The following is a 25,652-nucleotide window of genomic DNA, read 5'->3' on the forward strand; positions in this document are numbered from 1 at the left end:
CTCCTTCCAGACTCATATTAAGCATCTACCATCCAAAGTTAAATCTAGAATCGGCTTTCTATTTCGCAACAAAGCCTCCTTCACTCATGCTACCAAACATACCCTCGTAAAACTGACTATCCTACCGATCCTTGACTTCGGCGATGTCATTTACAAAATAGCCTCCAACACTCTACTCAGCAAATTGGATGTAGTCTATCACAGTGCCATCCATTTTGTCACCAAAGCCCCATATACTACCCACCACTGTGACCTGTATGCTCTCGTTGGCTGGTCCTCGCTACATATTTGTTGCCAAACCCACTGGCTCCAGGTCATCTATAAGTCTTTGCAGGTAAAGTTCCGCCTTATCTCAGCTCACTGGTCACCGTAGCAACACTCCCCTGTGACATGCGCTCCAGCAGGTATATTTCACTGGTCATCCCCAAAGCCAGCACCTACTTTGACGGCCTTTCCTTCCAGTTCTCTGCTGCTATTGACGGAAACGAATTGCAAAATCACTGAAGTTGGAGACTTATATCTCCCTCACTAACTTTAAGCGTCAGCTGTCAGAGCAGCTTACCGATCACTGCAGCTGTACACAGCCCATCTGTAAATAGCCCATCCAACCAACTACCTACCTCATCCCATATTTGTTTTTTGTTTTTCTGCTCTTTTGCAAACCAGTATTTCTACTTGCACATCCTCATCTGCACATATATCACTCCAGTATTTCTACTTGCACATCCTCATCTGCACATATATCACTCCAGTATTTCTACTTGCACATCCTCATCTGCACATCTATCACACCAGTATTTCTACTTGCACATCCTCATCTGCACATATATCACACCAGTATTTCTACTTGCACATCCTCATCTGCACATATATCACTCCAGTGTAAATTGCTAAATTGTAATTACTTCGCCACTTTTGGCCGATTTATTGCCTTACCTCCTTACTTAATATGCACATACTGTATACAGATTTTCTATTGTGTTATTGACTGTACGTTTGTTTATGTGTAACTCTGTGTTGTTGTTTTTGTTTCACTGCTTTGCTTTATCTTGGCCAAGTTGCAGTTGTAAATGAGAAGTTGTTCTCAACTGGCCTACCTGGTTAAGTAAAGGTGAAACAAAATAAACAAAAAAATATTGTCAGTGTATGTTCCTTGTATTTATTGCCATGTGCTTAAACACAATTATTAAATAAACCTGTAAACATTATGGATGTTTTATGTTTCTCATTTCCTTCATATTGTTGGTAAAGTTGGTCAAAGACTGAATTACATGTTGTGGTTAAAATGCCATTTCATTGATCTTGATAAGTATTGAAAGTGGATGTTACAAACACTAAATTACATGACTCGATAAAAACAATTTTCTAGATGATGTGTTGAGTATGCATGTTAACGTGTCAGTAACCCAGTTACTGGGTGCAGCCATTCAACATGCACTCAGATACAAAATCTTTAAATTACATGACTCGATAAAAACATTTAATTTTCTAGATGATGTGTTGAGTATGCATGTTAACATGTCAGTGAACCAGTTACTGGGTGCAGCCATTTAACATGTACTCAGATTCAAAGTCTTTAAATTTGTTGCATGTAGGCCTGTTCTTTGTTCCTTGGCACTTTTTCTCATTGGGCACTTGTTCAATCCAGGTATTTGATTCCAAAAGGTATTGCATCCTAAAAGTCAAACAGAGAAATGGTGAGACATTTACCAGGGAAGTCCAATTCTCACAGAGTAAGACCTTAGGGGTAAAAACATCTTCAGTTGTCTTATGACATCATAGCCAGAACTTACTGGCCATTCGAGTCGGTGGTGGAGCCATCTTTGCCCATGATGAGGTATGTCTTCCCTGTCTCTAGCTGTCCTTTACACTGGAGCCTCTTGGCGAACACTCGCACTTTGCTCTCCTCCAGCTTCACATCTCCGGCTGGCAGAAAGAGGGCACAGAGTTACCATAGTTACCATGACCGTAGAAAGAAGTACATGTACTATCTATGGTTACGTCTTCATGAACATTCTAGTCACAGACAGAGATCTCAAGTCAGGATTGGAATAATGGTTTTATCACTTACTGGCTCGGAGTACCTTCGTCACATTAGTTGTGTAGAGTTCAAAGTTACTCTTCACAGACATACTGATGACTTGGACAATGAAACCTAAAACAAACCAGATTTAAAATGAATTACTAGCTTCACCTTATTTGTCCCATACTGTAACTGTTAAATTATTGACCTGTGTCATACTCATAGCTAAATTGTCTACTGACCGTAATCCACAGTGGGGGAATAGCAAGCATGTTCAAAACGATCTTTCTTCTCTAGCTTCAGTGGTCCAAAAGTGTCCTTCTCTTTGTGGCAGGGCCCTAAAAAACCAATGGGACTTTCTTTAGTGTCATACAGACCCTAACCAATGAAACCAGAACCAATGGGACTTTCTTTAGTGTCATACAGACCCTAACCAATGAAACCAGAACCAATGGAATAGTCCCAAAATGGTCAAATCCCGCCTTTAAGGCCCTACAGGCAGGCTCAATCAAATTCTCCACACTATTAGAACCCAGGTCTGGTGCCATAACAGTGAGAGAATTCTTCAAAATGGTAACAGAGAATGTTGGCGATAGTGATAGAAATAATAACTTACTCTCTGAACACTGGCACACATCCCCTGAACACAATGTTGAAACCATCTTGCTTCTTTTTGGTGCAGCATAGAAAGTAGTACACTTTCTGTCTGTGATAGTGTGTGTGTGTGTGTGTGTGTGTGTGTGTGTGTGTGTGTGTGTGTGTGTGTGTGTGTGTGTGTGTGTGTGTGTGCGAGAGAGAAAGAGAGATAGAGGAGAAAGAGAGGGGAGGAAGGAAGGGACAGAGGGAGAGAGAGAGGGAGAGGAGGGAGAGAGGATAGAGAGAGAGAGCGAGAGAGAGAGAGAGTAGGAGAGAGAGAGAGAGCGAGAGAGAGAGGGGAGGGAGGAAGGTGTATGTTAGCAAAGACAGACAGACCGGGAGGAAGAGAGAGAGACAGTGGCAGATGGGGAGAGATAGTCAAATTATGCATTATTTTTTAGTGATGGCTAATATATTCAGAAGACTATTTGACAGATACAAAAAAATCTATCAAGGTAACAAAAAAAAGTACAGAATAAATGTGAAAAGAAAGCCTTGTATACCTGGTTCATAGTAGTCATAGAATGTGGCCGGAGCAGGCTGCAGTAAACCTATAGTTACTGTCTGCACAGCCCTAAACGTTACACACTCCCTTTCCTCAATCTGGACAGAGACAGAAAAAACCTTTGGGATTTTCGATTTCACACTGTTCCACCGAGTTGCTTGTGTATTCGTGTCTGTGTGAGTCTCACCTCATTAAAGTACAACAGCACTTTGCCATGTGAGACCTCGTAGTGAGAGATGTATTGTTCATCAGGGTTCTTTAGCTGTGGAGAGACAACAGTTAGAGAAAGAGGAAGGGAGGAAGGAATGATCGAGGGATGAAAAGGGGGAAAGGAGAGAGGAAGGAATGATCGAGGAATGAAATAGGGGAAGGGAGAGAGGAAGGAATGATGGAGAGATAAAAGGGGGAAGGAGGGAGGAAAGAATGATTGAGGGATGAAAAGGGGGAAAGGAGAGAGGAAGGAATGATGGAGGGATGAAAAGGGGGAAGGGAGAGAGGAAGATCAGGGGATGAAAAGGGGAAGGGAGAGAGGAAGATCAGGGGATGAAAAGGGGGAAGAGAGAGAGGAAGATCAGGGGATGAAAAGGGGGAAGGGAGAGAGGAAGATCAGGGGATGAAAAGGGGGAAGGGAGAGAGGAAGATCAGGGGAGAGACTGACAGAACATTGGTTACTAAAGAAAAGTAAAGGGAGGGGGTTGGTAACGTGTTTATATAGACTCTATATGATGATGAAGACTCACCTTGTCCAGGTCGTCTGTCTGTGCCTCAAAGCCACTGAGCAGTGTGATGTCGGCTATGGACATTCCTGTGAGATTCCTGGTCAGACTATGACTAAAGAATATAAGTTAGTTAGCTTACTGAAAAACCACTGCCCTATCGCCTAGGCCGTCACAAAATATTCCTCCCAGTCATAAATCTTCTGTTATTTGTATATTCATGACAGAATCAGTTCCCTCTCTGTTTAACTGATCTCACACAGACCTCTCTGTTTAACTGACCTCACACAGACCTCTCTGTTTAACTGACCTCACACAGACCTCTCTGTTTAACATACCTCACACAGACTTCGTATTCAACATCGTTTTCAGAATTCCGGCTTTGCTGAGTATCTCTTCTGTGTCTGCTGCGAGCGTCAAACCACTCAATCGCTGATCGGGGGACATCCTCTTCCTCCCTTTTCTCTCCGTCTCCATAGTCACCCTCATAGTCGTTGTAGTCTTCAACAATCTGGGCTGATGAAACAAAGTGTTATCATAGTGTACTTGTGGAACTCTGTCACACACATCCTAACCTGTAGTAAAAGGAGCACTGAATCAGAGTAGTGCTGTACGCTCACCAGTGTACTCTACTCTCCCCTCTACTTTGACTGTGATTGACAGAAGGTTACAGTCGTCTGAGGAGTCCAGTAGATGGTAAGCTTTCGTAACCTGCCAGACAGATCAATATATTACCAGTTTGAATGAACATCAATAAATATATTTTGATGAGAAAGACGCTCACCTTCATCTTGGCTTTTCCCTGTCCCGTTAGGGCTACGTTAATGATAGGATTACCAATCAGTCTCTGGCCAAGTAGAGACAGAGAGAGAGAGAGTTACGTGTGTGTGTGTGTGTGTGTGTGTGTGTGTGTGTGTGTGTGTGTGTGTGTGTGTGTGTGTGTGTGTGTGTGTGTGTGTGTGTGTGTGTGTGTTGGAGTGGGTATACCTTCAGCTCCGTTTCTACTTTATCCCCCTTGTTGTCCAATGACAGCTTCTGAATGTCGCTCTTCCCTGGAATAGTGAACTGTACCTCCACTTCTGTGATGGGAGGTTGGGGCCTGTTCAGTGCATACTCAGAGAGAGCCTCCAAAGCCACTATAGTATCCTAAAGACATTAAGATGAATGCATAGACTGGATACAAATTGAAGGTAGACATTTAGCATGTTATTTCTACCAAATGGTGTAGAATGTAAAATGTCCATCGACTCTCAATGAGTGGGACTCTCACCCTTGGGTCACTGTATCAGTAGAATATCAGTATTGTTGGACTGAATATGAAGGTGGAAAATTAGCAAAACATGCTAACTAGGAACAAGGAAACTACATGCACTAGGAGGCAATGAAGCAGCCACATCATGTTTTGGCATTGTTTGGCTCTCCATCAATACAGTATATCTCACCTGTGAGGACTTGAAGTCTCCTCCATCAATACAGTATATCTCACCTGTGAGGACTTGAAGTCTCCTCCATCAGTAGAGTATATCTCACCTATGAGGACTTGAAGTCTCCTCCATCAGTACAGTATATCTCACCTGTGAGGACTTGAAGTCTCCTCCATCAATACAGTATATCTCACCTGTGTGGACTTGAAGTCTCCTCCATCAGTACAGTATATCTCACCTGTGTGGACTTGAAGTCTCCTCCATCAGTACAGTATATCTCACCTGTGTGGACTTGAAGTCTCCTCCATCAGTACAGTATATCTCACCTGTGTGGACTTGAAGTCTCCTCCATCAGTACAGTATATCTCACCTGTGTGGACTTGAAACCTCCTCCATAGTTCTCCTGTGAAGTCAGCCAGCAGGCTGCAGAGTCTGCCCACTCTGCGTCCTTATGAGCCACTGCAGTTAACAGGGCATAGGCTGTAGTCTCTACTGTTATGGCCTCTGTTGTCGGTACATAATGTTTCTTTTCCTCATTCACCATGCCAGCGTTAGCATACCACCCACGGCAATTGTCTTTCCCTGTCAAGAGCAGTCAATGAATATCAATGTCAGCAGCAATCCCCCATCAGCCCACACCATTCTGACCTATAACAGGAGTGTAATAGGACAATACCTTCAGTTGCCAGTCCTTTGAGTTTTTCCCAGGAAGGCTCAGCCTGTTTCCGGTCAGTCAGACAGACTGACAGACAGTAGGCTGTTATGGCCACAGCGTAGGGCCTCTGTAGCCCCTCAACACGTGAGAGCAGGTAGCCGGTGGCTTTGGAGATAATGGCTTTCTACACAAACACAAACACAAACACAGAGCAGCTAGCCATTCTGGTTAAAAATAGGAGCATTTGATGTCTCTGTTTTTCTTCTTCTCCAGGATAGAGATGGCTGATTTAGACAGATGATTCGGTTGAAGTCGGTTAATTGGTAACACAATAAAAAAGTACACTATACTAAACACTTGTGAGTTAATAAGGAAATACGTCCACCTATCTTACCGTATCGCTACGCTCCTTGTTGTCTGTCAGGAAAGGGAGGGAGCGATTTAGAGCCACAGTTATGAAAGCAGTCATGGAGACATCTCCCTCTATCCCTCTAATGCCTCCCTAGAGAGAAAAAGAGACAACTCAACTCAACAGATAAAGAGAAAATACAGGAGGGTTGCCAGTTCGAGTCCTGCGTCTGACTGAGTTGGCAACCAGAGGGTTGCTGGAATGAAATCCTAGATGCCTTTGCCTGCTGTTGTGCTTTTAAGCAAGGCACTTAACCTCCACGCAACAACAGCTCCCCAGGCGTCCAGTGTGGAAGCCTCCCACACCTCTCCAAAACCTGTCTATGTTATGTGTGTCTTTCGGAGGAGTTGGGTTAAAAGCGGAAGTCAAATTTCGGTTGGACCTTGTGTGAAACTGCCCAATAAAGTGATCTTCATGTTAAAACTAGTGTTCTGAATAATCCTTTACCTGCATTTCCCGGTGTATGACTGGGTTAGGGTCCGAGAATGATCCATCCTCCTTCTGTTTAACCAGGAGGTATCTGACTGAATCAATGATATGCTGCTCAGACACACCCTGTGCCCATCTCCCCTTCTCTCCACCGCCTGCATTCTGACGTTCTGCCACCAGAGACATCACTTTCACAACAAGGCCCGTCAGCCTAGAGAGGAAGGGTAACAAACACTGTGATAGGATCGGCCAGCTCCAGTCCTGGAGAGTTGCAGTGTTTACAGGCTTTTATTCCAGACAGACAGAAAACTACAGTACCACAAAAACAAGCAACGTAAAGAGAGATGTACTGACCAGTAACTGGTGGGATGGTGCGTCCAAGCTCCATATGATCCATCACCCTTTTTAAAAGTCAAAATTCTCATATAGCCTGACAGAGAGAGAGAGAGAGAGAGAGAGAGAGAGAGAGAGAGAAAGAGAGAGAGAGAGACAGAGAGAGATATTGTATTTTGTGTTTCTTACTGAAAATAAAACATCTTCATTACAGTTCTCCCACACCTTGCTCTGTGAACTGGAGAGCTGTATCTCTGATGCCAGGGGGCAGCTCATACCAGCGCTGGCTAAGGTCCAGATAGCGGAGGGCCAGGGCTGTGGGGGCCATACGTTTCATAGTCTGCTCTGCACATCCATGAGGAGCATTGAGCAAGCTGCTAACCCCATCGGGAGAGAGCAGGGTCTTGGAAGTGGACTTGCCAAACAGCTCCCCTGGGGAATGGATGAGATTGGATATTAAACTGACAATACTGTTGTGAAGAGAAATGATTGGAGGGTAAAATGAGTCAGACCTTCCATCTTGACGAAGATATTGGTGCTGGAGCCAGGGACTGTGTTGTCTGGTAACTTTCCATCAATCGTGAAAGATTGGCGACTCTTCCCTGACAACAGAGAATGAGAGAAGCTGGTTGGTGCTTTTTATGCCATAAACTATTACGTGAATAAAATGCTGTCATCATAGATATTCTGTTAGCAATCTCACCAATATTGGCATTCAGGTCAACAAAATGAGTTTCCTCCACTCTCTTCTCTGTTCCCTCCGTCTAAAATATGAGAAACTATCATATTACATAAATGCAGTAGCTTTACAGTAATGGATCTTCAGTTCAAATTTTTTGTAGTAGTAATTTTCCCCGATATTTTTTGTATACTTACTCTAACATTCAGAATCTTTTCAATAGCATCACTGCCGTCCTCATTCTCTATGTCATAAAGGCGTATTTTGATGGGTATGGGGCCGGTTTCCATGGGTACTGCAGAGAATGTGACTGCTTTGGAGGAGTGGGCCTCCACGGTGATGTTGACATAGGTTTTGATGGAACTGGAGCCTGGTGAACAGAGCTTGTCATTTCTCTCCATGTGGAGTGCAATCTGAGAAGGAGGAAGTGCTCCATCAGCTGTATGGCATTTCATATTTCTGTTTATGCTTCTGAAGTGTTCAACTGTAGTACTACAGAAAGTGATTCAACTGTACCTGTGCAGCCTCGTCCCAATAGTTGTAGACAACAGGAGCAATAGACATTTGCTCAAATCTTTTGACTGAGTACGGCAGCCTCAGAGAGACAAAAACCTTCTTAAACACACGGAACTCATGTGGTTCTGCAACACAGATGCCTGCAGGAGGGACACACACAGACAGGTCCATTACTCTCCAGAATGACACCACACGTTCCTTACTGTCTAGGTACAGGAATATGAACCAATAGAGGAGGAGGATGTTACCATGAGAAGCAGACAAGCTGACAGCCTGTATCTCCCAGGTGGTGATGGAATCAGGCAGAGCCACAGTATGACTAAGGGAGACAGAGAGAGAGACAAATTACAATAGTGTTTCAGACACATGGCGCCGATATACTGTGTGTCTAAATGTCCATTTCTCACCTTCCTTTGCCGTTTATATCGACCACTGCGAATGCAAAGCTTGGGGGGAAACTTCTGCGTATTTGCTGATTGGTTGTGTCAAAGAAGTCTTCGATGTCTGTGGCACTAGCAGCTGAGAGGAGAGAGTGTAGACTAAAGGTGTCACAATAATATAACCTTTTAAGATCGTATTCTCATCCAATCCTTTTAAGTTATAACAAGTCAGACATGTCTGTCTAAAGGATAGTGTCTGTTATCATTTTGTTACCATGTTATACATGTTAGAATGGTAATATCCCCAACAATCAAGTCATCCTCACTCCTGCCATGTCCTCTCTGGGCGTCGTCTCGTTTCTTCTTCTCCCTCAACTTCTCTCCCTCTATGCAGCAGTCCAGGAAGGCCTTGACACAGACACGGTCCTTATTGGCTCGTGCCACTCTCTCGGCTCTCTGCTGACACGTCCTCAGCATGGGGATCAGGGACAAGCCATGAGAACAACACTCCTGCAGCTTGGCGTCTGAGTAACTGGATTCTGGGAGTTGGAGATGGTGAGGTAGTGACAAAAGGTTTTAGTTCGTACCTGCCAGGACTGATGAACAGTCTCTCCCACCACCTCAGGCAGCAGTTAGTGACAGTCAATAGTAAAGTAACGTTGTAATACTTATGGACACCATCTGCTTCTGGAGGTCCAGAGAACGCCTCTGTCGTCTGAAGCCTGACTCACAGTTAAACCCTAAGACAAACACACATACAGTAGGGTGAAGACCATCAACATAAAACATCAACATATTGTGGGAACATGTAGGTTTTGAGCAACTATGATGTCATTAATGCTTTGTTGAAATGTACGTCTGAGTTGGTGTTTTTTTTCTATTTGTTTTTCCTTTATGTTGAAGGTTGGGATTTAAGTCCCAGACAATGTCATGTCTAGTTTAGTGGATCCATGTCTGTGAAATGTTAAGTCGTCTACCTCCTAAAGGGGTTTTAACCCTATCCCAGAGAACATCATTCAGAAACTATGGACCAAAGAAGAAGTAGTGTAGACACTAGACAGCTGTATTGTTTAATCACACTACGTTCGTCATACCCTTCCTCATCCTAGATAGCACATGAGAGTTGGAGATGAATGACAAGCCAGCGTCGTTCAACACAGAGGCTGTATCTGAGCCGCCACCGTATGAGCAACCAAGGTCATAGGACTGCATGGACGAGAATACCTGTGAACAGCACACAAAATATTCACACTATTAGTCAAAAAGAGCCGCTTGGTCTTTATTGCATAGAATATATTTATACCTGTACATTATAAGGAGTGCGTTTTAGAGGAAACAATGTTGAGGAGACAATATGTATAATTATTCTTTAGTAAATAGTAGCTTGTATATGTGTATATACAGTACCAGTCAAAGGTTTGGACACACCTACTCATTCAAGGGTTTTTCTTTTCTATATTTCATATTTTAGATTCTTCAAAGTAGCCACCCTTTGACTTGATGACAGCTTTGCACACTCTTGGCATTCTCTCAACCAGATGCATGAGGTAGTCACCTGGAATGTATTTAAATTAACAGGTGTGCCTTGTTAAAAGTTAATTTCTGGAATTTCTTTCCTTCTTAATGCGTTTGAGCTAATTAGTAGTGTTGTGACAAGGTAGGGGTGGTATACAGAAGATAGCCAAGACCAAGTCCATATTATGGCACTAATAGTTCAAATAAACCAAGAGAAACGACAGTCCATCATTACTTTAAGACATGAAGGTCAGTCAAAATCTCAAGAACTTTGAAAGCTTCTTCAAGTGCAGTCGCAAAAACCATCAAGTGCTATGATGAAACTGGCTCTCATGAGGACCGCCACAGGAAAGGAAGACTCTGAGTTAACTCTGCTGCAGAGGATAAGTTCATTAGAGTTAACTGCACCTCAGACTGCAGCCCAAATAAATGCTTCACAGAGTTCAAGTAACAGACATCTAAACAGCAACTGTTCAGAGGAGATCAGGCCTTCATGGTCAAATTGCTGCAAAGAAACCATTACTAAAGGACACCAACAAGAAGAAGAGACTTGCTTGGGGAAAGAAACACGAGCAATGGACATTAGACCAGATGGAAATCTGTCTTTTGGTCTGATGAGTCCAAAGTTGAGATTTTTGGTTCCAACCGCCGTGTTTTTGTGAGACGCAGAGTAGGTGAACGGATGATCTCCGCAAGTGTGGTTCCCACCGTGAAGCATGGAGGAGGTGTGATGGGGTGGGGGTGCTTTGCTAGTGACACTGTTGATGATTTATTTAAAATTCAATGCATACTTAACCAGCATGGCTACCACAGCATTCTTCAAAGATACGCCATCCCATCTGGTTTGCGCTTAGTGGGACTATCATTTGTTTTTCAACAGGACAATGGCCCAAAACACACCTCCAGGCTGTGTAAGGGCTATTTGTGATGGAGCCCATCAGATGACCTGGCCTCCACAATAACCCAACCTCAACCCAATTGAGATGGTTTGGGATGAGTTGGACAGCAGAGTGAAGGAAAAACAGCCAACAAGTGCCCAGCATATGTGGGAACTCCTTCAAGACTGTTGGAAAAGCATTCCTCATGAAGCTGGTTGAGACAATGCTAAGAGTGTGCAAAGCTGTCATAAAGGCAAAGGGTGGTTACTTTGAAGAATCTAAAATCTAAAATATATTTTGATTTGTTTAACACTTTTTTGGTTGCTATATGATTCCATATGTGTTTTTTCATAGTTTTGATGTCTTCACCTTTATTCTATAATTTGAATATAGCAACAATAAAGAACACCCTTGAATGAGTAGGTGTTCTAAAACTTCTGACTGGTACTGTATATTCAAAGAAATATATATAAGGGGATTAGAAATTATGCAGACAATTACATTGATGGAAGCTACAATATTTCTGCAATATTAAAGCTGATGTGCCCCCACCCAACAAATAAAATAATAATATTAAAATAATAGTAGCTTGCCTGTTTGGGGGTGAGTTTGTTCTGGGCATTGAGAGCATAAATAGCCTTGTCCACAGCCAGCAAGGCAACTTTGGCCTTCTGACCATTTAAGTCTATCTCCAGCTTCGCCGTGTTTCCAGGTAGATATTCATCTTTTGACTTTACCTAGAGCATATAAATATACATATATACCTAGAGCATATAAATATACATATACCTAGAACATATAAATAAATATACATATACCTAGAGCATGTAAATATACATATACCTAGAGCATATAAATATACATATACCTAGAGCATTTAAATATACATATACCTAGAGCATATACAGTGCCTTGCGAAAGTATTTGGCCCCCTTGAACTTTGCGACCTTTTGCCACATTTCAGGCTTCAAACATAAAGATATAAAACTGTATTTTTTTGTGAAGAATCAACAACAAGTGGGACACAATCATGAAGTGGAACGACATTTATTGGATATTTCAAACTTTTTTAACAAATCAAAAACTGAAAAATTGGGCGTGCAAAATTATTCAGCCCCTTTACTTTCAGTGCAGCAAACTCTCTCCAGAAGTTCAGTGAGGATCTCTGAATGATCCAGTGTTGACCTAAATGACTAATGATGATAAATACAATCCACCTGTGTGTAATCATGTCTCCGTATAAATGCACCTGCACTGTGATAGTCTCAGAGGTCCGTTAAAAGCGCAGAGAGCATCATGAAGAACAAGGAACACACCAGGCAGGTCCGAGATACTGAAGTTTAAAGCCGGATTTGGATACAAAAAGATTTCCCAAGCTTTAAACATCCCAAGGAGCACTGTGCAAGCGATAATATTGAAATGGAAGGAGTATCAGACCACTGCAAATCTACCAAGACCTGGCCGTCCCTCTAAACTTTCAGCTCATACAAGGAGAAGACTGATCAGAGATGCAGCCAAGAGGCCCATGATCACTCTGGATGAACTGCAGAGATCTACAGCTGAGGTGGGAGACTCTGTCCATAGGACAACAATCAGTCGTATATTGCACAAATCTGGCCTTTATGGAAGAGTGGCAAGAAGAAAGCCATTTCTTAAAGATATCCATAAAAAGTGTTGTTTAAAGTTTGCCACAAGCCACCTGGGAGACACACCAAACATGTGGAAGAAGGTGCTCTGGTCAGATGAAACCAAAATTGAACTTTTTGGCAACAATGCAAAACGTTATGTTTGGCGTAAAAGCAACACAGCTCATCACTCTGAACACACCATCCCCACTGTCAAACATGGTGGTGGCAGCATCATGGTTTGGGCCTGCTTTTCTTCAGCAGGGACAGGGAAGATGGTTAAAATTGATGGGAAGATGGATGGAGCCAAATACAGGACCATTCTGGAAGAAAACCTGATGGAGTCTGCAAAAGACCTGGGACTGGGACGGAGATTTGTCTTCCAACAAGACAATGATCCAAAACATAAAGCAAAATCTACAATGGAATGGTTCAAAAATAAACATATCCAGGTGTTAGAATGGCCAAGTCAAAGTCCAGACCTGAATCCAATCGAGAATCTGTGGAAAGAACTGAAAACTGCTGTTCACAAATGCTCTCCATCCAACCTCACTGAGCTCGAGCTGTTTTGCAAGGAGGAATGGGAAAAAATGTCAGTCTCTCGATGTGCAAAACTGATAGAGACATACCCCAAGCGACTTACAGCTGTAATCGCAGCAAAAGGTGGCGCTACAAAGTATTAACTTAAGGGGGCTGAATCATTTTGCACGCCCAATTTTTCAGTTTTTGATTTGTTAAAAAAGTTTGAAATATCCAATAAATGTCGTTCCACTTCATGATTGTGTCCCACTTGTTGTTGATTCTTCACAAAAAAATACAGTTTTATATCTTTATGTTTGAAGCCTGAAATGTGGCAAAAGGTCGCAAAGTTCAAGAGGGCCGAATACTTTCGCAAGGCACTGTAAATATACATATACCTAGAACATATACATATACCTAGAGCATATAAATATACATATACCTAGAGCATATGAATATACATAGGAAAAGATTAGGATGATAACACCAAATACGTATCATTAGTAAATGACTCTGAAATGAATTGTAACTTATTAACAGTCAGCATAGATTAAACCCTTTATTTCTCTTTCTTTGTTTTGTGTTTCTAACAGGCTTTGGCCACATTGCTGTCTGATTCTCCACAACTCTCTCGGTCAATGCTGATGCTGATCTACTCCAGTCACTGTTCACTCACCTTCACTGTCCCCTCACAAGCATCGTCGACGTCTACCCACACAGAGTCAGTAATGATGTCACCTTTCTGATCATAGTAGTAGCCAATCAGACGGAAGGAGGGGGTCATATCAGGCGTGATTGGAAGCTGAACCTTTGTTAAGTCCCCTGATTTGACAGAACCCTGTTTTGTTAGCACTCCACGGCTGAAAACCTGACGATTAAAAACAGAGAAGTGATTGTTTTTCCTCTCAGTTATAGAACTTTTCCACCATGTCCTGTTCCTTGTGATTTCAATTCAATTCAATTCAAGGGGCTTTATTGGCATGGGAAACATGTTAACATTGCCAAAGCAAGTGAAGTAGATAATATACAAAAGTGAAATAAACAATAAAATGAACAGTAAACATTACACTCACAGAAGTTCCAAAAGAATAAAGATATTACAAATGTCATATTATGTACATATACAGTGTTATAATGATGTACAAATGGTTAAAGTACAAAAGTGAAAATAAATAAGCATAAATATGGGTTGTATTTACAATGGTGTTTGTTCTTCACTGGTTGACCTTTACTTGTGGCATCAAGTCACAAAGATTGCTGCTGTGATGGCACACTGTGGTATTTCACCCAGTAGATATGAGAGTTTATCAAAATCGTGTTGGTTTTCAATTTTTTGTGGATCTGTGTAATCTGAGGGAAATATGTGTCTCTAATATGGTCATACATTGGGCATATATCTCTCACCATGTAGTAAATAAACCCATCCTCTGGTGGCCCATTGAAGACTTTGAATACAACGGAAAGGGTTTGACCCAGCGTCAGAAACGTTTGGCTCACGCTCACGCTCAGATAGGTGTTGCCAGGAGATGATGTACGTTTGACGCCTTTGGTTATTGTCTGGTCATCTACAGTCACCTGATGGAAACAGAGAGGGGAAAACAAGGGATAAAAGAAGAGAGAACCAATCCAAAGTCTTTAGTTTCATATGATTCCTTCAGTGTTTAGTTCACAGCCCATTGCTGTATTGCTTGAAGCTACTGCTAGAAGCTACAGTTTTATTTGGACTTTTTTGTTATACTTACCTCCACAGTAATGTCACGATCAAGATTGGGAAGGTTAAAATCGTGCCACACTGCGCCCTGCTGGTTAGTCTTTACAGTTTGGTCTCCATCCTGGAGTTCTGGCAGACGCATTCTCACTGGCTCTCCAACAGCTGGGGAACCATTTGGGAGACGGACCACCACCTAACAGATCACCGGACAAAACAATATACAGTTCATCATTTCACAGATAGACATTGTTCAATCTAACGTATCTCTGTCATCCAAATTGAGGCTTACCACTACACTGAGAGGAACTCCAGGGATGTAGTGAGAGCGGGTACGGGACAGGTCTACAGTGTAACGCTGGGAAACAACAGGAAGAGACACCTCTGCTTCCTGTAGCTCACCACCTGGTGAAGGGATAAAGTCAGTACACTACCAATATCGTTTAGTTGTCTTGTACCTACTGTATGACTGTACCACATTTCAAAAGTCTCTTTTTGTTCAAACTAAGAACAACAACTGATGCCTTACTGATGATGTCAGTGACAGACACGGCCATGTAAAGCTGTGCTTCGCTCAGGACCACGTCTGAGAGGGTGGTGTTGAGGTTGGATTTGAGTTGCTCTCGGAGCTTGGATTCCTGGAGAACCGCCGACCCCTCTCCATCTTTTATCTGAGAGAAAAAGGCAAGCGACAGGTTTTTGGTCAAACCATAACTCAAGCTTTGCTTAAACCAAAATGTTGTAACTTTATGTAGAAATAGGTCAGTTGTCCTTCAGAGCTCCCAGAACTTTAGTCTTCTTCTCTGATCGAAGAGTACAGATATTTTGATTGAAATATGACACATTTATCCTCTCACCGATCCAGTCAGCTCCAATCCTCTGATGAAGACAATCTTGTCTTTTTTACCATCTGGCCCCTGTGTTTTCTCCTTCAGTCCTAACCGGCAGTGGAAAGCTCCCTTTATACTCTTACCATAGGAGTACCTGAGGGGGAAATACAGTGAGGTCAGACCAACTGACAGAGTTCTATGACATATTCATAGATTTGATAAACATTTAGAGGACTTGTACTTGGGTGAATGTCTCAATGAGAACCACATAGCCCGAACTAAAGTTACATTTGCGTGCTCAGTCCACTCCTGTACTCCCTGTTCACTCATGACTGCACGGCCAGGCACGACTCCAACACCATCATTAAGTTGGCTGATGACACAACAGCATTAGGCCGTGTGGTGCCAGGACAACAACCTCTCCCTCAACGTCATCAAGACAAAGGAGATGATTGTGGACTACAGGAAAAGGAGGACCGAGCACGTCCCCATTCTCATCGACGGGGCTGTAGTGGAGCAGGTTGAGAGCCTCAAGTTCCTTGACGTCCACATCACCAACAATCTAACATGGTCCAAGCACACCAAGACAGTCGTGAACAGGGCACAACAAAACCTAATCACCTTCAGGAGACTGAAAAGATTTGGCATGGGTCCTCAGATCCTCTAAATGTTTTACAGCTGCACCATCGAGAGCATCCTGATGGGTTGAATCACTGCATGGTATGGCAACTGCTCGGCCTTCGACTGCAGGGCACTACAGAGGGTAGTGCGTACGGCCCAGTACATCACCGGGGCCAAGCTTCTTGCCATCCAGGACCTCTATACCAGACGGTGTCAGAGGAAGGCCCTAAAAATTGTCAAAGACTAGAGCCTCCCTAGTCATAGACTGTTCTCTCTGCTACCACACGGCAAGCGGTACCGGAGCACGAAGTCTAGGTCCAAAAGGCTTCTAAACAGCTTTTACCCCCCAGCCATAAGACTCCTGACCATTTAATCAAATGGCTACCCTGAATGGCTACCCAGAACCCCCCCCCCCCCCCCACCCTCCTTCTACGCTGCTGCTACTCTGTTATTATCTATGCATAGTCACTTTAATAACTCTACCTACATGTACATAGTACCTCAATTACCTTGACACAGGTGCCCCCACACATTCACTCTGTACCTTTACCCCCTGTATATAGCCTCCACATTGACTCTGTACCTTTACCCCCTGTATATAGCCTCCACATTGACTCTGTACCTTTACCCCCTGTATATAGCCTCCACATTGACTCTGTACCTTTACCCCCTGTATATAGCCTCCACATTGACTCTGTACCTTTACCCCCTGTATATAGCCTCCACTTTGACTCTGTACCTTTACCCCCTGTATATAGCCTCCACATTGGCTCTGTACCTTTACCCCCTGTATATAGCCTCCACACTGACTCTGTACCTTTACCCCCTGTATATAGCCTCCACATTGACTCTGTACCTTTACCCCCTGTATATAATCGCCACATTGACTCTGTACCGGTACCCCCTGTATATAGCCTCCACATTGACTCTGTACCTTTACCCCCTGTATATAGCCTCCACATTGACTCTGTACCGGTACCCCCTGTATATAGCCTCCACATTGACTCTGTACCTTTACCCCCTGTATATAGCCTCCACATTGACTCTGTACCGGTACCCCCTGTATATAGCCTCCGCATTGACTCTGTACCTTTACCCCCTGTATATAGCCTCCACATTGACTCTGTACCTTTACCCCCTGTATATAGCCTCCACATTGACTCTGTACCTTTACCCCCTGTATATAGCCTCCACATTGACTCTGTACCTTTACCCCCTGTATATAGCCTCCACATTGACTCTTTACCTTTACCCCCTGTATATAGCCTCCACATTGACTCTGTACCGGTACCCCCTGTATATAGCCTCCACATTGACTCTGTACCTTTACCCCCTGTATATAGCCTCCACATTGACTCTGTACTGGTATCCCCCTGTATATAGCCTCCACATTGACTCTGTACCTTTACCCCCTGTATATAGCCTCCACATTGACTCTGTACCGGTACCCCCTGTATATAGCCTCCACATTGACTCTGTACCTTTACCCCCTGTATATAGCCTCCACATTGACTCTGTACCGGTACCCCCTGTATATAGCACCATATTGTTATTTACTGCTGTTCTTCAATGATTTGTTATTCTTACTTATCTCTTACTTTTTTTGTTGGTATTTTCTTAAAACTGCATTGTTGGTTAAGGGCTTGTAAGTAAGCATTTCACTGTAAGGTCTACTACACCTGATGTATTCAGCATTTCACTGTAAGGTCTACTACACCTGATGCATTCAGCATTTCACTGTAAGGTCTACTACACCTGTTGTATTCAGCATTTCACTGTAAGGTCTACTACACCTGATGTATTCAGCATTTCACTGTAAGGTCTACTACACCTGATGTATTCAGCATTTCACTGTAAGGTCTACTACACCTGATGTATTCAGCATTTCACTGTAAGGTCTACTACACCTGATGTATTCAGCATTTCACTGTAAGGTCTACTACACTTGATGTATTCAGCATTTCACTCTAAGGTCTACTACACCTGATGTATTCAGCATTTCACTGTAAGGTCTACCTACACCTGTTGTATTCAGCATTTCACTGTGAGATCTACTACACCTGTTGTATTCAGCATTTCACTGTAAGGTCTACTACACCTGATGTAGTCAGCATTTCACTGTAAGGTCTACTACACCTGATGTAGTCAGCATTTCACTGTAAGGTCTACTACACCTGTTGTATTCAGCATTTCACTGTAAGGTCTACTACACCTGATGTATTCAGCATTTCACTGTAAGGTCTACTACACCTGATGTATTCAGCATTTCACTGTAAGGTCTACTACACCTGATGTATTCAGAATTTCACTATAAGGTCTACTACACCTGTTGTATTCAGCATTTCACTGTAAGGTCTACTACACCTGTTGTATTCAGCATTTCACTGTAAGGTCTACTACACCTGTTGTATTCAGCATTTCACTGTAAGGTCTACTACACCTGTTGTATTCGGCGCAAGTGGCAAATACAATTTGACTTGACATTTTATTTTCAGCACTTTGTAAGGAGCTAGATGTTGTAGGGGGAAACAGTTGATATCAGGATTAAATCTTACTTGGCTAAAATTGTGAAGGTGAACTGTTCAGTGTTCAATAGAAAGTAGCTTTGCTTAGGTATGACGGTCACCTCAAAGCTCGGCAGCACTGAAACAAAAAAACATGTTCAGAACAACAAAACATTTCTTATCCTTTCTCCATGTGTAAGAAAATGTATAAATAATAGCATGAATACATTTTCAGTAAAATATTTTAAGAAAGATTGGCTTTAAACTTGAAATATTCAAATGGTAAATAGAGAGTAAGTTGAGCAAAGGAGATAAAAAGAGAAAATATGAACCAAATTTCTTGACTTGAAATTCTCGAGTAACAGCATTCTTTTCATCTCCTTGGTAATGAGCCACGATCCTCCAGACACCCATTCTAAAATAAAAACACACCAGGTATGATATTAGGTTGTCTTATTATAATCTATTGTTTAAGTAAATCATGTCATCGATTGATCAAATAAGGATAGTTGCACAATATCAGTCAATTAATAGATGCTAACGTTGAATAATTGTGAAATTTCCATAGCACATAATATATGACTGTACTCTGAGACATCAGGGATATTAAAAGGGATATTGGTGAATATTCCATCCGTAGCTCTCTTAAGAGTCTTCATTATCCGGTTGCCCGCAGCATTCTACCAAGGAGATACAAATCAGTTACAATACAAATCAGTTACTATTTCACAACTCTTTCAAACATCAAAACAAGCTTTTTCGCATCAGAGATCTCCACCACAATGATAAACATTTCAACACTTCATCAAATGAAATGTAACAACGGAATGTGGTCAAAAATTTCAAGTTTGTACTCACAAAAATAGAGATCTGAAAAACGTCATCATGGGGCTTCATTGAGTGGTTGAGGGTAAATATCCTGTATCTCACTGGTAAAAAAAAATAATCCTAATATAATATCTTAATTGTAAACCTTTGACCAATATTAAAGTTGTACTTGGGCATTTTGACTGGGAGGTCCTTTATCTACTTCCCCAGAGTCAGATGCCTATAGGTGTCTTAGCAGATACGCTAGTTAGCATTGGCTCGTGAAACTACCTCTAACTTGCTTCATACTGGACACAGACACATAAAAATGATACCCACCAGTTCATCTGACTCTGGGGGGGAAGTAGATAAGGGGGCCTCATTGCCAAAATCCCAAGTATCCCTTTAAGATCGGGTTCTATTTCATGTAGACTGTAGATGTACCTTGCTGTGTAGGGTTGTAGATAGGCTGGTCAGTCTGAATGAAGATGTAGCCTCTGTGTTGGGAGACTAGGACCCTCACCATCTTTCTGTCTGTCACCCCATCCATCTCAGCCACCAGCAGAAGATAGGGAATATCCACAAAGGTGGGCAGCTTGTCCCTTTCTACCTGCAAGGTGGGAAAAACATTGAAATGAAACCAATAAGACCTAGTGTATCTCCTTTTTCTTGTTTGTGATATAGTCTGTATGGTCATTCCTTTTATCAAGGCAAGTCTCACTAAGTCATACCTCTAGTTCCACAGTTTGGATCTGTCCCTCCTCAGTACACACAGTGCTGCTCTTTTGAGACATCAGATGTGTAGTTTCCTCATGCTCCAGGTAAAGGGTAACACGTTTATTCAGGAGGGCTTTACCCAGCTGGACATAGACACGCTCCTTCACCCCCACATGGAACACATTGGGAGCTGAGATAAAGAACCTGAGGTAAGAGAAGGTAGCATTTAGAAGACTGTATCTACCACCCAATACTTTTAAAAGTCTAGAATGTAAAGTATCACTTTAAGGTCAGAGACAAAAACCTAAAGATGTTTTATTTATGTTTGTCGAACACCAGTATATCAAAAGGCTAAATGTGCAAGTCATTCAGAGGCATTGAAGTACTCAGATTAATCTGAGTTGAAACATTAGATTAGAATACAACTAATATAAACGTCTCGCACTGTAAAACATATTGTGCTAGTTCCACTTTAAAAAATGTAGGCAACTATTTCCATCAGCTTTTTGAGGATTTCCAACATGAGGTATTTTTAGGTATAATATACTTACATTTTAGTGTTTCACAAACACTAATATATTAAGTCCAGTATAAAAATGACTAAGAGACAACTTAGTGACTAAGAGACAACTAATGACTAAGAGACAACTTCATTTGATCTACTTAATCTTTCTGTTTAGTTACTTTCATTGATCGTGTTAAACAGGGTTTGTGTTAAATATGTCTTTATGTTTTTCATCGCTTGGCATCTTTATCTCCTGAAACAGGAATTGTTGAGAGCAGAGTTTATTCCACTAGCACTAACTGGAGGTAAAGTTGTAAGCATTGTAGCATGATCTAACTAATAGTGAGAATGGGTGGTCACATAATTGAATGTCAATTTGCCCTACGGTTTGGATATCCGTTCATCTTGATCCATTACACCTCATAGCATATCAAACTGTTTGATACTAACGTAGAAATGGGATTTTTTGCAAACAACATTGTGTAAAAGTATCGTAAAGTTTTTTAAAAAAGAGCCACATGACAAGTTGTTGGAAGAACTTAAAATTCTTTAGTTGAAAGGAAATACTATGATAATTGAGTAAGTTAAACACAATTTTCCTTGTAGTTGTTTTTACACACAAACAGTTGTGTAGATGCTGCATTTATCTTCTGCTGAATTCATTATTTTTTGGGAATAGTATTTTTTGGTTGATTGAACAAGTAATGTAAAGTACTAATTATATTCAAGTAAAGATGACCACTTCTCTTTTTTATGTCAAAACAATGATATTTTGAAGTATAATTGACTAACCACCTGAATCCTTTTTTACAGTGTATGTGACCATGCTAAAACATAAGTACAAGTCAGTTCAAGTTAAAGCTACATGCACATACAGGACACAGGAAGGCACTGATATTGCATGGTGAAATGTTTCATGAAGATATTGTTGAAACATTTACCTGTCCTGTCCATGTACAGACTCAGCAGCCAAAATGAAGAGCACCATAAGACAGACGGGAGAGCCCATGGTTCTTGTTCACTGTCTCTCCTCCTGCTCTGTCCACAGACCCTATCTTCACAGTTTTATTCACTCAGCTTATATAGATAGATCTCTCCCTTTTCTCTCTTTCTCAATCCCCATGTCAATCTCTTATGCTCCTCCCTTCCCCTCTCCCTCTGAGACAAAAGTTATGTAATTTGTAGTCACTGCCTGATTGAGGCAGGATGCCACTTACTGTTAATCATCAATAATCAAGAAATTGGCACAACTTCATTGAAAAGACAACTGTTCTATAGTTCTCTTCAACTGGTTGGTTCAAGATGGGCAAAAAAGGATTACAACTAAAATAAGAAAGTCCTCTTTGGGATATTATTCTTCAAAATACTCTTCACAGGATTAGATCTGGTGGTACAAACAGAGCAGTTTATTTAACTGTTTGGCTTAAGCAGTCAAAACCTGGGGAACTTTGGAGAGGGATTCTTCCATTTCACAATGACAGTCTATGCTCCCATTGGTCAGTGCAATTGTGGTTTTCCCTGAGATCATGTGATTTCTTAGATTTCTGAGGCCTGTTCTAGTCAGTGCCAGCATGATACTATTCTCTGTGTTCTAGTCAGTGCCAGCATGATACGATTCTCTGTGTTCTAGTCAGTGCCAGCATGATACTTTTCTCTGTGTTCTAGTCAGTGCCAGCATGATACTATTCTCTGTGTTCTAGTCAGTGCCAGCATGATACTATTCTCTGTGTTCTAGTCAGTGCCAGCATGATAATATTCTCTGTGTTCTAGTCAGTGCCAGCATGATACTATTCTCTGTGTTCTAGTCAGTGCCAGCATGATACTATTCTCTGTGTTCTAGTCAGTGCCAGCATGATACTATTTTCTGTGTTCTAGTCAGTGCCAGCATGATACTATTCTCTGTGTTCTAGTCAGTGCCAGCATGATACTTTTCTCTGTGTTCTAGTCAGTGCCAGCATGATACTTTTCTCTGTGTTCTAGTCAGTGCCATTATAATAATATTCTCTGTGTTCTAGTCAGTGCCATTATAATAATATTCTCTGTGTTCTAGTCAGTGCCAGCATGATACTATTCTCTGTGTTCTAGTCAGTGCCAGCATGATACTATTCTCTGTGTTCTAGTCAGTGCCAGCATGATACTATTTTCTGTGTTCTAGTCAGTGCCAGCATGATACTATTCTCTGTGTTCTAGTCAGTGCCAGCATGATACTTTTCTCTGTGTTCTAGTCAGTGCCAGCATGATACTTTTCTCTGTGTTCTAGTCAGTGCCAGCATGATACTATTCTCTGTGTTCTAGTCAGTGCCAGCATGATACTTTTCTCTGTGTTCTAGTCAGTGCCAGCATGATACTATTCTCTGTGTTCTAGTCAGTGCCAGCATGATACTATTCTCTGTGTTCTAGTCAGTGCCATTATAATAATATTCTCTGTGTTCTAGTCAGTGCCATTATAATAATATTCTCTGTGTTCTAGTCAGTGCCATTATAATAATATTCTCTGTGTTCTAGTCAGTGCCATTATAATAATATTCTCTGTGTTCTAGTCAGTGCCATTATAATAATATTCTCTGTGTTCTAGTCAGTGCCAGCATGATACTATTCTCTGTGTTCTAGTCAGTGCCAGCATGATACTATTCTCTGTGTTCTAGTCAGTGCCAGCATGATACTATTCTCTGTGTTCTAGTCAGTGCCAGCATGATACTATTCTCTGTGTTCTAGTCAGTGCCAGCATTATACTATTCTCTGTGTTCTAGTCAGTGCCAGCATGATACTATTCTCTGTGTTCTAGTCAGTGCCAGCATGATACTATTCTCTGTGTTCTAGTCAGTGCCATTATAATAATATTCTCTGTGTTCTAGTCAGTGCCAGCATGATACTATTCTCTGTGTTCTAGTCAGTGCCAGCATGATACTATTCTCTGTGTTCTAGTCAGTGCCAGCATGATACTATTCTCTGTGTTCTAGTCAGTGCCAGCATGATACTATTCTCTGTGTTCTAGTCAGTGCCAGCATGATACTATTCTCTGTGTTCTAGTCAGTGCCAGCATGATACTATTCTCTGTGTTCTAGTCAGTGCCAGCATGATACTATTCTCTGTGTTCTAGTCAGTGCCATTATAATAATATTCTCTGTGTTCTAGTCAGTGCCAGCATGATACTATTCTCTGTGTTCTAGTCAGTGCCAGCATGATACTATTCTCTGTGTTCTGGTCAGTGCCAGCATGATACTATTCTCTGTGTTCTAGTCAGTGCCAGCATGATACTATTCTCTGTGTTCTAGTCAGTGCCAGCATGATACTATTCTCTGTGTTCTAGTCAGTGCCATTATAATAATATTCTCTGTGTTCTAGTCAGTGCCAGCATGATACTATTCTCTGTGTTCTAGTCAGTGCCAGCATGATACTATTCTCTGTGTTCTAGTCAGTGCCATTATAATAATATTCTCTGTGTTCTAGTCAGTGCCAGCATGATACTATTCTCTGTGTTCTAGTCAGTGCCAGCATGATACTATTCTCTGTGTTCTAGTCAGTGCCAGCATGATACTATTCTCTGTGTTCTAGTCAGTGCCAGCATGATACTATTCTCTGTGTTCTAGTCAGTGCCAGCATGATACTATTCTCTGTGTTCTAGTCAGTGCCAGCATGATACTATTCTCTGTGTTCTAGTCAGTGCCAGCATGATACTATTCTCTGTGTTCTAGTCAGTGCCATTATAATAATATTCTCTGAGGCAAAGTAAAGCAGTAGTTGCACTTTTAGGATCAACAGTTTGGTGGGTTTTGTTTTATATTCTCTTATTCAATTCCACAATACCTTACAATTTACATGAATCAAAAGCCAATCCTGTTAATTATGTTAGTTAAGGCTATTGTGTTTGTATGGTACAGTATGTGTGTTCTTAGATTCCCGGTACCATTACATTTAAAAAAACAAGTGTGTATCTGCTCTGGTTATGATTATGTGATTCATCCAATGACAAACTCTGGAAACTTTCACTTGTCTGTTGCTGTTATCACACAAATGCCAGTCGGGTGAATGCCAAACTCCGTCTGTCTAAAGTGTAAATATACCTTTACCCTATAACTGTCAATATCACAGGCCTGTAATGGCTGCAAAAACTGAGCAACATCAGTTGAGCAATGCATCTGTCTGTGCAACAAACAAAACCTGTTGACATTATCCTGTCCTAGGCCGTGGTGTATATATGTTTTTTTACCTTTATTTAACCAGGCAAGTCAGTTAAGAACAAATTCTTTTTTTCAATGACGGCCTAGGAACAGTGGGTTAACTGCCTTGTTCAGGGGCAGAACGACAGATTTTTACATTGTCAGCTCGGGGATTTGTTCTTGCAACCATTCAGTTACTAGTCCAACGCTCTGACCACTACGCTACCTGCCGCCCCATATAAAGTCACATAATAATTGAATTGGATAAAAGTGCAAGCAGCATTACATATCACTAATTTCTGGCCAGACACAGATACAACTCTACCACTAACATACTGTATATAGGAGAGTAAAAACTCTACCACTAACATACTGTATATAGGAGAGTAAAAACTATACCACTAACATACTGTATATAGGAGAGTAAAAACTCTACCACTAACATACTGTATATAGGAGAGTAAAAACTCTACCACTAACATACCGTATATAGGAGAGTAAAAACTCTACCACTAACATACTGTATATAGGAGAGTAAAAACTATACCACTAACATAC

At 41.6% G+C, this 25,652-nt stretch overlaps 2 protein-coding genes across 2 annotated transcripts in view; one reads left to right on the plus strand and one right to left on the minus strand.

Annotated features, from left to right (window-relative positions):
* Window positions 1-1,274: 1,274 nt before the first annotated feature.
* LOC139397361 (complement C4-like) lies at window positions 1,275-22,211 on the minus strand. Its single transcript, XM_071144120.1, has 41 exons — window positions 21,876-22,211; window positions 20,444-20,633; window positions 20,157-20,322; window positions 19,764-19,834; window positions 19,494-19,585; window positions 19,238-19,320; window positions 18,957-19,044; window positions 15,808-15,934; window positions 15,480-15,621; window positions 15,243-15,355; window positions 14,985-15,146; window positions 14,647-14,817; window positions 13,919-14,110; window positions 11,692-11,835; window positions 9,800-9,929; window positions 9,374-9,445; window positions 9,032-9,244; window positions 8,733-8,844; window positions 8,574-8,644; window positions 8,326-8,465; window positions 8,007-8,222; window positions 7,834-7,894; window positions 7,643-7,732; window positions 7,356-7,562; window positions 7,152-7,227; window positions 6,816-7,008; window positions 6,354-6,461; window positions 5,981-6,143; window positions 5,675-5,886; window positions 4,868-5,026; window positions 4,665-4,727; window positions 4,501-4,591; window positions 4,219-4,396; window positions 3,905-3,995; window positions 3,352-3,426; window positions 3,163-3,262; window positions 2,640-2,729; window positions 2,266-2,361; window positions 2,072-2,155; window positions 1,794-1,926; window positions 1,275-1,675 (listed from the first exon to the last, which is right to left on the minus strand). Exons 1-41 carry the CDS (start codon window positions 21,941-21,943, stop codon window positions 1,534-1,536), a joined length of 5,175 nt encoding a protein of 1,724 aa, XP_071000221.1. The 5' UTR covers window positions 21,944-22,211; the 3' UTR covers window positions 1,275-1,533.
* LOC139397362 (tenascin-like) overlaps window positions 22,181-25,652 on the plus strand; it is a 29,763-nt gene continuing 26,291 nt past the window's right edge. The window contains exon 1 of the mRNA XM_071144121.1: window positions 22,181-22,430. The gene's annotated coding sequence lies outside the window, so the exon portion shown is untranslated. The remainder of the gene's footprint in view (window positions 22,431-25,652) is intronic.

Source organism: Oncorhynchus clarkii, unplaced genomic scaffold (assembly GCF_045791955.1).
Source record: "Oncorhynchus clarkii lewisi isolate Uvic-CL-2024 unplaced genomic scaffold, UVic_Ocla_1.0 unplaced_contig_9317_pilon_pilon, whole genome shotgun sequence".
Lineage (NCBI taxonomy): Eukaryota > Metazoa > Chordata > Actinopteri > Salmoniformes > Salmonidae > Oncorhynchus > Oncorhynchus clarkii.